The sequence below is a fragment of the Xenopus tropicalis genome, chromosome 4 (genome assembly GCF_000004195.4).
Source record: "Xenopus tropicalis strain Nigerian chromosome 4, UCB_Xtro_10.0, whole genome shotgun sequence".
Lineage (NCBI taxonomy): Eukaryota > Metazoa > Chordata > Amphibia > Anura > Pipidae > Xenopus > Xenopus tropicalis.
Window position 1 is genome coordinate 142,073,998 of NC_030680.2, and position 12,732 is coordinate 142,086,729.

General features: G+C 49.2%; 1 protein-coding gene across 2 annotated transcripts in view; it reads left to right on the forward strand.

Annotated features, from left to right (window-relative positions):
• The window catches only part of eogt (EGF domain-specific O-linked N-acetylglucosamine (GlcNAc) transferase), a 36,939-nt gene extending 25,644 nt beyond the window's left edge, over positions 1 to 11,295 (forward strand). For both annotated transcript variants that reach the window (XM_031900230.1, NM_001079223.1), the window contains 5 exon segments: positions 1,935 to 2,003; positions 2,102 to 2,163; positions 2,783 to 2,902; positions 5,627 to 5,729; positions 10,086 to 11,295. In XM_031900230.1, the coding sequence (XP_031756090.1) occupies positions 1,935 to 2,003; positions 2,102 to 2,163; positions 2,783 to 2,902; positions 5,627 to 5,729; positions 10,086 to 10,232 (501 nt within the window). In that variant the 3' untranslated portion in view covers positions 10,233 to 11,295.
• Positions 11,296 to 12,732: the final 1,437 nt, after the last annotated feature.

Consider the following 12,732-nt stretch of genomic DNA (forward strand, 5'->3'; position numbering starts at 1 on the left):
AAGCTCCACTGGGGCAGGGACTGTTGGGAATGTGATAGGGACCTTAGATTGTAAGATCACTGAGGCAGGGACTGATGGGAATGTGATAGGGACCTTAGATTGTAAGCTCCACTGGGGCAGGGACTGATGGGAATGTGATAGGGACCTTAGATTGTAAGCTCACTGGGGCAGGGACTGATGGCAATGTGATAGGGACCTTAGATTGTAAGCTCACTGGGGCAGGGACTGATGGCAATGTGATAGGGACCTTAGATTGTAAGCTCACTGGGGCAGGGACTGTTGGGAATGTGATAGGGACCTTAGATTGTAAGCTCCACTGGGGCAGGGACTGATGGGAATGTGATAGGGACCTTAGATTGTAAGCTCCACTGGGGCAGGGACTGATGGGAATGGGATAGGGACCTTAGATTGTAAGCTCACTGGGGCAGGGACTGATGGCAATGTGATAGGGACCTTAGATTGTAAGCTCACTGGGGCAGGGACTGATGGGAATGTGATAGGGACCTTAGATTGTAAGCTCACTGGGGCAGGGACTGTTGGGAATGTGATAGGGACCTTAGATTGTAAGCTCCACTGGGGCAGGGACTGATGGGAATGTGATAGGGACCTTAGATTGTAAGCTCACTGGGGCAGGGACTGTTGGGAATGTGATAGGGACCTTAGATTGTAAGCTCCACTGGGGCAGGGACTGATGGGAATGTGATAGGGACCTTAGATTGTAAACTCACTGGGGCAGGGACTGATGGGAATGTGATAGGGACCTTAGATTGTAAGCTCCACTGGGGCAGGGACTGTTGGGAATGTGATAGGGACCTTAGATTGTAAGATCACTGAGGCAGGGACTGATGGGAATGTGATAGGGACCTTAGATTGTAAGCTCACTGGGGCAGGGACTGATGGGAATGTGATAGGGACCTTAGATTGTAAGCTCCACTGGGGCAGGGACTGTTGGGAATGTGATAGGGACCTTAGATTGTAAGCTCACTGGGGCAGGGACTGATGGGAATGTGATAGGGACCTTAGATTGTAAGCTCACTGGGGCAGGGACTGATGGGAATGTGATAGGGACCTTAGATTGTAAACTCACTGGGGCAGGGACTGATGGGAATGTGATAGGGACCTTAGATTGTAAGCTCCACTGGGACAGGGACTGATGGGAATGTGATAGGGACCTTAGATTGTAAGCTCCACTGGGGCAGGGACTGTTGGGAATGTGATAGGGACCTTAGATTGTAAGATCACTGAGGCAGGGACTGATGGGAATGTGATAGGGACCTTAGATTGTAAGCTCACTGGGGCAGGGACTGATGGGAATGTGATAGGGACCTTAGATTGTAAGCTCACTGGGGCAGGGGCTGATGGGAATGTGATAGGGACCTTAGATTGTAAGCTCACTGGGGCAGGGACTTATAGGAATGATGTATAATCTCTGCACAGCACTGTGGAATATGTTGGTGCTGTATAACTAGTAGATAATAATTACTATACTGTATATGTTTAAATACAGTGAAGTCCAAAAAATTCTAGTGAAACTTACCAGCATTTAAAGTGGGGATCCTAAACTGTAGCCCACTGGGGTGAGGGGTGATAAAGCAGAAAAATGGGGTGCCCAGTCTGAAGAACTTAAGGTTGAAGTTTAGCGTTTGTGTGGGTGGGGGGGCGTGTTCCATTCTTTATACCAAAATCATTAGCTGTTTGACCAAACAGGTAGGACGTGTTACTGCAGCACCAAAACCAACATTAAAAGGTCAATGTCCCACAAAGAATTCTGTGAATGTTCCTGGTCTTTAATTTGGTTTCCGAGTCCCCAGTTGAAAATTCCCATTCCACCAGATCGGCTCTGTCTTCCTTTGTAAAAAAAAGTTTTTGTTCATGGAGGCTGGGGGTTCTGGTTTCTGTTTCCCCTATTAATCCGATGTTAATTTATAACGTAGGAGGCGAAAATCCGCATCACCATACTCGTACGCAGCACGGAGTTTAGGAAAATACTGAACTTGGACGAGGTATTTCTCTATTAACTGTGTATATATATATCTGTCTGTATATTGATTTTCTCTTATAATTACCACCATGTTTCATTACTTGTCCTTTCCATTCCTAGCTGGTCCATGCGCTGGAGGCGGAGCCCACCTTTCAGGTGAAAGTGGTAGATTACAAGTACAGGTAAGGAGATTTGTTTCTAATCCAAAGGTTCTGCTCACCTTTAAAGAGACTGGGGAGTGAGTATTATTGGGGTGTTTAGGGGTGCACAGAATATAACTCCATGGCACACAATGGAATAACTGGGCATGCCCAGGGGAAAGAGCCCCATTCCCTTGAACCCCGTGGAACTAAGTGGAAACACAACATGGCAAACGCACCACCCAACACCCTAAATAAGCAGAGCTTCAGTGCCAACCCAAGGGTGAGATTTAGGGTGAATTCTTCATACATATATATATAATGAAATCTTTAGTATCTCTACCTATTTATGAGCTGTGGTGTTGGCTCGACCCAATGATGAGCGATACATGGGGATTTAATTAGAAAAAATCAAAACCTGTCCCACTAGGGCACCAGTAGAAATCTTTATAGAAACTGTAGTAAATAGACCCATAGAAGCTTCTCTCGCCATCACTGTGTATGAAGAGTTACTCTGCTGATACAAGCAGTATGGCAGCAACAAAACACAAGTACTTTATCTAATACATTCTGGTACCCATGTATCATACTGCTCTCTCATTGGGCAAGCTGAAACCCCCTACCCCGCCTCACCCATACCCTACAATTTATTCCTTTTCAGAGTCCTGGGGTTCCTGGAGCAGCTGGAAATCACGCACAACTCCGACATATTCATAGGGATGCACGGCGCCGGACTCACCCACCTCCTCTTCCTTCCCGACTGGGCTGTTGTCTTTGAGCTGTAGGTGCCATTTTACTTCCAACCCATTATTTTTGTACTACCGACCCAACCTGCAGGTCCTACCACTGAGTTCTGATGCCTGTGCCCAGACCTGCACTTATACGGTGTTGGTTTATTGGAGACCCAACCTGCAGTTGCACTTTCAACCCACTTTACAGTCTATAGAGGTGCAACCTGGGGCAAGGGGTTCACTTACAGAGCAACTATGAAGGTAGTTACCTGGTAACACATCAAACATGGCACCCAAGGGGCAAGAATGGCGTAGATATGCCCTTTGGGGTTTCTGGATACACAGAGCCTGTATGTACAAGATCAATAGGCTGCTCCAGACAATATTAGCTAATATAGTGCAATGTATGGAGCGGCAGTTGAGAGTTGGCAGCAAGGCTCAGACTCCCGGTGCCATAGGGGTGGCAGAAAGTTATTTTACCCGCTGTGACTCCTGCCCGGGGAATGCACTGGACTTACCCAGCATTCCTGCTTGAGCAGATGCCTTTAAATGGACTGATATATTTTCACTAAGCAGAACCACAAACTTCTATGGAAATTGTTTGGGTGACAGTCATAGAATGGAATTTGCTGTAAAAGCCGAGGGTTTAAGTTCCCACAAGGCAGGTCATACGGCCAATATTCTGCTGCGGGAGAGTCTGTGTAGGGCAAACCCACTTACATTTCCACCGTACCCTAATATTTTCCTGCTGAATAGTGCTTAGTACAGGGGAATCCCTATGTGCCATAGTTTTATGGTATCTCTCTGTACAGGCTATGAGCAAACTTAGGGGGCTGTTCCTGCTGAATTGTGCTTAGTACAGGGGAATCCCTATGTGCCATAGTTTTATGGTATCTCTCTGTACAGGCTATGAGCAAACTTAGGGGCTGTTCCTGCTGAATTGTGCTTAGTACAGGGGAATCCCTATGTGCCATAGTTTTATGGTATCTCTCTGTACAGGCTATGAGCAAACTTAGGGGGCTGTTCCTGCTGAATTGTGCTTAGTACAGGGGAATCCCTATGTGCCATAGTTTTATGGTATCTCTCTATACAGGCTATGAGCAAACTTAGGGGGCTGTTCCTGCTGAATTGTGCTTAGTACAGGGGAATCCCTATGTGCCATAGTTTTATGGTATCTCTCTATACAGGCTATGAGCAAACTTAGGGGGCTGTTCCTGCTGAATTGTGCTTAGTACAGGGGAATCCCTATGTGCCATAGTTTTATGGTATCTCTCTATACAGGCTATGAGCAAACTTAGGGGGCTGTTCCTGCTGAATTGTGCTTAGTACAGGGGAATCCCTATGTGCTATAGTTTTATGGTATCTCTCTGTACAGGCTATGAGCAAACGTAGGGGGCTGTTCCTGCTGAATTGTGCTTAGTACAGGGGAATCCCTATGTGCCATAGTTTTATGGTATCTCTCTGTACAGGCTATGAGCAAACGTAGGGGGCTGTTCCTGCTGAATTGTGCTTAGTACAGGGGAATCCCTATGCTGCTATAGTTTTATGGTATCTCTCTGTAAGTCTATGAGCAAACTTAGGGGGCTGTTCCTGCTGAATTGTGCTTAGTACAGGGGAATCCCTATGCTGCCATAGTTTTATGGTATCTCTCTGTACAGGCTATGAGCAAACCTAGGGGGCTGTTCCTGCTGAATTGTGCTTAGTACAGGGGAATCCCTATGTGCCATAGTTTTATGGTATCTCTCTGTACAGGCTATGAGCAAACTTAGGGGGCTGTTCCTGCTGAATTGTGCTTAGTACAGGGGAATCCCTATGCTGCCATAGTTTTATGGTATCTCTCTGTACAGGCTATGAGCAAAGGTAGGAGGCTGTTCCTGCTGAATTGTGCTTAGTACAGGGGAATCCCTATGCTGCCATAGTTTTATGGTATCTCTCTGTACAGGCTATGAGCAAACTTAGGGGGCTGTTCCTGCTGAACAGGTCCCATACCTGTAATAAAAAATAAAGACCAAGTGCAGATTGCCTGAGAATATCAGCCTCTATATCACACTAAAAGTTAACTCAGTGGTGGAACAACCCCTTTTACTCTTGGGTATTCGGCACACAGGGCGGGGTGCTGAGTTTTCACTGCTGGCCCCCCCCGCCCCACACACTCATTATCCATATTCCGCGACCCACATCCCAGTGAGATCAATGAGGCCCAAGCCAATAGCCGCCGAGCCGCAGTGTAATTAGGTCACTCGATGTCCCTCTTTGTCTCCCACTGAGTTGATTAGGACCCACTCGGCCCCTGATATAAAATCTTTGCCTTCGTTACTTTGCCACGTCGTTAGTCTCACAGTGTTGGAAATGGCTGTTTTAATCTCTCGCCGCTGTCGGAGAGGACACGGCGTGATCCTAATTTAGAGAGCGCTCATTGTGACTCCATAACGAACCTATTTATATCGGCGGGTACCCGGCTCTCTGTGCCAGCGGCGCCTCCACAATGCACTCTCTCTTACAAATTGGCATCAGGGAAAGATACAGTTATTGTATTTGTAACATAGTAACATAGTAAGTTGGGTTGAAAAAATACACACGCCCATCACGTTCAACCATAATGCCTATATATAACCTGCCTAACTACTAGTTGATCCAGAGGGAGGCAAAGGAATGGGGAAAGAATGTGTGGCCCCTGCAACTGTGCCGCCCGGGGCTCATCCCTTGTAAATGGGCAAACGTTCAACAGATTTCAGCGTTGTATTTATATTATATGTGCAACCTGCCGTTCCCAGGTATAACTGCGAGGACGAGCGATGTTATTTAGATTTGGCGAGGCTGCGAGGGATTCGATACATGACGTGGGAGAACAGAGATAAAGTGTTTCCTCAGGACAAGGTAACATTCTCCTTCTGATTATCCCCCCACTGCTACTATAGGCACCATCTCTCCCTACTATACCTGCTATCCCACAGCCCCAGTCCCTTCCCAGAGGATATTATCCCCCCACTGCTACTATAGGCACCATCTCTCCCTACTATACCTGCTATCCCACAGCCCCAGTCCCTTCCCAGAGGCTATTATCCCACTGCTACTATAGGCGCCATCTCTCCCTACTATACCTGCTATCCCACAGCCCCAGTCCCTTCCCAGAGGCTATTATCCCCCCACTGCTACTATAGGCACCATCTCTCCCTACTATACCTGCTATCCCACAGCCCCAGTCCCTTCCCAGAGGCTATTATCCCCCCACTGCTACTATAGGCACCATCTCTCCCTACTATACCTGCTATCCCACAGCCCCAGTCCCTTCCCAGAGGCTATTATCCCACTGCTACTATAGGCACCATCTCTCCCTACTATACCTGCTATCCCACAGCCCCAGTCCCTTCCCAGAGGCTATTATCCCCCCACTGCTACTATAGGCACCATCTCTCCCTACTATACCTGCTATCCCACAGCCCCAGTCCCTTCCCAGAGGCTATTATCCCACTGCTACTATAGGCACCATCTCTCCCTACTATACCTGCTATCTCACAGCCCCAGTCCCTTCCCAGAGGCTATTATCCCCCCACTGCTACTATAGGCACCATCTCTCCCTACTATACCTGCTATCCCACAGCCACAGTCCCTTCCCAGAAGCTATTATCCCACTGCTACTATAGGCACCATCTCTCCCTACTATACCTGCTATCCCACAGCCCCAGTCCCTTCCCAGAGGCTATTATCCCCCCACTGCTACTATAGGCACCATCTCTCCCTACTATACCTGCTATCCCACAGCCCCAGTCCCTTCCCAGAGGCTATTATCCCACTGCTACTATAGGCACCATCTCTCCCTACTATACCTGCTATCCCACAGCCCCAGTCCCTTCCCAGAGGCTATTATCCCACTGCTACTATAGGCACCATCTCTCCCTACTATACCTGCTATCCCACAGCCCCAGTCCCTTCCCAGAGGCTATTATCCCCCCACTGCTACTATAGGCACCATCTCTCCCTACTATACCTGCTATCCCACAGCCACAGTCCCTTCCCAGAGGCTATTATCCCCCCACTGCTACTATAGGCACCATCTCTCCCTACTATACCTGCTATCCCACAGCCCCAGTCCCTTCCCAGAGTCTATTATCCCCCCACTGCTACTATAGGCACCATCTCTCCCTACTATACCTGCTATCCCACAGCCCCAGTCCCTTCCCACAGGCTATTATCCCCCACTGCTACTATAGGCACCATCTCTCCCTACTATACCTGCTATCCCACAGCCACAGTCCCTTCCCAGAGGCTATTATCCCCCCACTGCTACTATAGGCACCATCTCTCCCTACTATACCTGCTATCCCACAGCCCCAGTCCCTTCCCAGAGGCTATTATCCCCCCACTGCTACTATAGGCACCATCTCTCCCTACTATACCTGCTATCCCACAGCCCCAGTCCCTTCCCAGAGGCTATTATCCCCCCACTGCTACTATAGGCACCATCTCTCCCTACTATACCTGCTATCCCACAGCCCAGTCCCTTCCCAGAGGCTATTATCCCCCCACTGTTACTATAGGCACCATCTCTCCCTACTATACCTGCTATCCCACAGCCCCAGTCCCTTCCCAGAGGCTATTATCCCCTCACTGCTACTATAGGCACCATCTCTCCCTACTATACCTGCTATCCCACAGCGCCAGTCCCTTCCCAGAGGCTATTATCCCCCCACTGTTACTATAGGCACCATCTCTCCCTACTATACCTGCTATCCCACAGCCCCAGTCCCTTCCCAGAGGCTATTATCCCCCCACTGCTACTATAGGCACCATCTCTCCCTACTATACCTGCTATCCCACAGCCCCAGTCCCTTCCCAGAGGCTATTATCCCACTGCTACTATAGGCACCATCTCTCCCTACTATACCTGCTATCCCACAGCCCCAGTCCCTTCCCAGAGGCTATTATCCCACTGCTACTATAGGCACCATCTCTCCCTACTATACCTGCTATCCCACAGCCCCAGTCCCTTCCCAGAGGCTATTATCCCCCCACTGCTACTATAGGCACCATCTCTCCCTACTATACCTGCTGTCCCACAGCCCCAGTCCCTTCCCAGAGGCTATTATCCCCCCACTGCTACTATAGGCACCATCTCTCCCTACTATACCTACTATCCCACAGCCCCAGTCCCTTCCCAGAGACTATTATCCCCCCCACTGCTACTATAGGCACCATCTCTCCCTACTATACCTGCTGTCCCACAGCCCCAGTCCCTTCCCAGAGGCTATTATCCCCCCACTGCTACTATAGGCACCATCTCTCCCTACTATACCTGCTATCCCACAGCCCCAGTCCCTTCCCAGAGGCTATTATCCCCCCACTGCTACTATAGGCACCATCTCTCCCTACTATACCTGCTGTCCCACAGCCCCAGTCCCTTCCCAGAGGCTATTATCCCCCCACTGTTACTATAGGCACCATCTCTCCCTACTATACCTGCTATCCCACAGCCCCAGTCCCTTCCCAGAGGCTATTATCCCCCCACTGCTACTATAGGCACCATCTCTCCCTACTATACCTGCTATCCCACAGCCCCAGTCCCTTCCCAGAGGCTATTATCCCCCCACTGCTACTATAGGCACCATCTCTCCCTACTATACCTGCTGTCCCACAGCCCCAGTCCCTTCCCAGAGGCTATTATCCCCCCACTGCTACTATAGGCACCATCTCTCCCTACTATACCTGCTATCCCACAGCCCCAGTCCCTTCCCAGAGGCTATTATCCCCCCACTGCTACTATAGGCACCATCTCTCCCTACTATACCTGCTATCCCACAGCCCAGTCCCTTCCCAGAGGCTATTATCCCCCCACTGTTACTATAGGCACCATCTCTCCCTACTATACCTGCTATCCCACAGCCCCAGTCCCTTCCCAGAGGCTATTATCCCCTCACTGCTACTATAGGCACCATCTCTCCCTACTATACCTGCTATCCCACAGCCCCAGTCCCTTCCCAGAGGCTATTATCCCCCCACTGTTACTATAGGCACCATCTCTCCCTACTATACCTGCTATCCCACAGCCCCAGTCCCTTCCCAGAGGCTATTATCCCCCCACTGCTACTATAGGCACCATCTCTCCCTACTATACCTGCTATCCCACAGCCCCAGTCCCTTCCCAGAGGCTATTATCCCACTGCTACTATAGGCACCATCTCTCCCTACTATACCTGCTATCCCACAGCCCCAGTCCCTTCCCAGAGGCTATTATCCCCCCACTGCTACTATAGGCACCATCTCTCCCTACTATACCTGCTATCCCACAGCCCCAGTCCCTTCCCAGAGGCTATTATCCCCCCACTGCTACTATAGGCACCATCTCTCCCTACTATACCTGCTGTCCCACAGCCCCAGTCCCTTCCCAGAGGCTATTATCCCCCCACTGCTACTATAGGCACCATCTCTCCCTACTATACCTACTATCCCACAGCCCCAGTCCCTTCCCAGAGACTATTATCCCCCCCACTGCTACTATAGGCACCATCTCTCCCTACTATACCTGCTGTCCCACAGCCCCAGTCCCTTCCCAGAGGCTATTATCCCCCCACTGCTACTATAGGCACCATCTCTCCCTACTATACCTGCTATCCCACAGCCCCAGTCCCTTCCCAGAGGCTATTATCCCCCCACTGCTACTATAGGCACCATCTCTCCCTACTATACCTGCTGTCCCACAGCCCCAGTCCCTTCCCAGAGGCTATTATCCCCCCACTGCTACTATAGGCACCATCTCTCCCTACTATACCTGCTGTCCCACAGCCCCAGTCCCTTCCCAGAGGCTATTATCCCCCCACTGCTACTATAGGCACCATCTCTCCCTACTATACCTGCTGTCCCACAGCCCCAGTCCCTTCCCAGAGGCTATTAATGAATAGGAGCCCAAGCCCTTTACATATTTTTTATTGTAAATACGCTAATTTTTCACTTTCCTACCTTTTTATACCACGGCAACGCTCCATCCTACAAACACTAGACCTTCATTGACTGCTCAGGCATTGATAGCTGTAGGGAAGTAAAATGAAATTAATTGACCATTAGTTAAAGCTGCCAATAACTCAGTGCCCGTGTCCTGGGCAGATATAAATCAATAGATGGCGGGGATGGTTGGACGAGAGTCGTGCCTCGCTGGGGAGGAAGCCGTAATTAACTTGTCTCTTAATGAAGCGCAAATCCTGCCAAAGCCAATGCAGCTGGTTATTCTTTTTAATTAAGGGACACCATCCTAATTTGGGAGAGCACCCAAAATTCACCAATTACGCCTTCGATGTAGAGGAATTTCTGCGTCTCGTCCGGCAAGCAGCGAAGAACGTGTCTCGCCATTCCAAGTGGCCGTTCCGCAGGACTCGCGATGAGCTGTGACTTCCCTCAGGCACAAAGCATTGAGCGTTCCCTGTCTGCATAGGGCGAGACATTGCGATTGGCTGCCGTTGGGTCAATGGATTTTAACCCCATGATGGAGGTTAATTATATTTTTGACCCTTTACTTGACCCGAGAAGATGAGATTTATTTCATGGCACAGGCGTTTTTAAAATTCTTGAAAAAAAAACCCAAAACGTTAATTAGTCAAGTACTAATTAATATTTCAATACCCATGATGCTTCACTTCAATGCTGTGTTTCACTTGTGTAGGTCACCTTCCCTATAGTAATAAATAGGGGCTTGCAGGTTTGGCCTATAGTGATGGTGGGGCCTGGGGCAAAGCAGAGTTTTCTGGTGTTGTTGGACTATAACTATCAGCACCCAAGCTGTGTTTGCTACTAAGTAACACTTAGGGCCAGTTTGGCTCTGAAAGACTCCAGCAAAGAAATGAGAATGGAACGGAGGAGAAACGGAAAAGAATAGGGAAGGGGATATGTAAGGCAAATGGATGAAATAAAGGGAAAGTAAAAAATAAAATTCTGCACTGCCCTTCATTAGACAGGCTACTATCTATGGCGCAGCTAGAGGGCACCTATATGCCCGGCCCCAGGGCTCCTAGGCCCCTAAGACCAATAGGGAAAGAGTAGTGGGAAGAAGAGGGAGAGTAGAGATCCCACTATGAGGATGAGCAGCCTGGGGCACTCAAGTGGGGGCTGAACCCACATACCCCTATATGTAATAAAAGGCACTACGTTTGCCCAGGAGCAGTAACCCATAGCAACCAATAAGATGTTTGCTGTTAAACAGTTGACCAGTAAATTCTACCTGCTGATTGGTTGCTATGGGTAACTGCTCCCAAGCAAACTTAGTGCCTTTTATTACATAACCCCAATAGGGCACAGGGAACCCCCACATGGAGATATGGCAGCTATGTATGTTCTGACCCGTGCTCCCATGTAACGTCTGAACACGCGGGTTGCTGTGTATGTGTCTCTTTTATACAGTTTTATCCAAGACACTGCGTCACTTTTGTATATATTAAAATGACATTTTAACAGGAAACGACCTATTGTGTTAATTATGAATTGTTCCTTTAGCGGCAATGTAATAATGTGTGCAAGTGTTCCTTAGTTACTGGGCTCCATAGCAACGTCAGTGCCTGGTATTATATCAGTATATGGGACACTCATCCTCTGCATATTTTCATTCACTCCCCATCAGTGGGAGCTGCCATTTTGCGCGTGTCTTGTGGCCCCTCATTTATCTCTGGGGAAGTCGCCAGTGAGCATGTGACCTGTGCTCTGATAAACTTCAGTCACACTTTACTGCTACGCTGCAAGTTGGAGTGATATCCCCCCCCCCCAGCAGCCGATCAGCAGAACAATGGGAAGGGAGCAAGATAGCAGCTCCCAGTAGGTATCAGAATAGCACTCAATAGTAAGAAATCCAAGTCCGGCTTGGGACTCCTCCAGTTACATGGGAGTAGGAGAAACAATAGGTTAGCTGAAAGCAGTTCTAATGTGTAGCGCTGGCTGAAAGCTCAGACTCAGGCACACTTTACTGCTGCGCTGCAAGTTGGAGTGATATCCTCCCCTCACCCCCAGCAGCCAATCAGCAGAACAATGGGAAGGGAGCAAGATAGCAGCTCCCAGTAGGTATCAGAATAGCACTCAATAGTAAGAAATCCAAGTCCGGCTTGGGACTCCTCCAGTTACATGGGAGTAGGAGAAACAATAGGTTAGCTGAAAGCAGTTCTAATGTGTAGCACTGGCTGAAAGCTCAGACTCAGGCACACTTTACTGCTGCGCTGCAAGTTGGAGTGATATCCTCCCCTCACCCCCAGCAGCCAATCAGCAGAACAATGGGAAGGGAGCAAGATAGCAGCTCCCAGTAGGTATCAGAATAGCACTCAATAGTAAGAAATCCAAGTCCGGCTTGGGACTCCTCCAGTTACATGGGAGTAGGAGAAACAATAGGTTAGCTGAAAGCAGTTCTAATGTGTAGCGCTGGCTGAAAGCTCAGACTCAGGCACACTTTACTGCTGCGCTGCAAGTTGGAGTGATATCCTCCCCTCACCCCCAGCAGCCAATCAGCAGAACAATGGGAAGGGAGCAAGATAGCAGCTCCCAGTAGGTATCAGAATAGCACTCAATAGTAAGAAATCCAAGTCCGGCTTGGGACTCCTCCAGTTACATGGGAGTAGGAGAAACAATAGGTTAGCTGAAAGCAGTTCTAATGTGTAGCGCTGGCTGAAAGCTCAGACTCGGGCACAATGCACTGAGATGGCGCCTACACAAGAGGCAGAACCAGCAGTGCAGAAAGACAGACACAGACACTGCTTCTCATACTGGGCCTATAAATAGCGGCTCAGGTCCCCGGAACCAACGTGCCAGGTTGGCGGCAGTTTTACAGCAGCGCTGGGCGCGGGCAGAGGTGCCGTTGCTGGGGACACAAATCATATCATCAAGGTTTAGGAAGCGGTTTTCATTTCTCTAATGC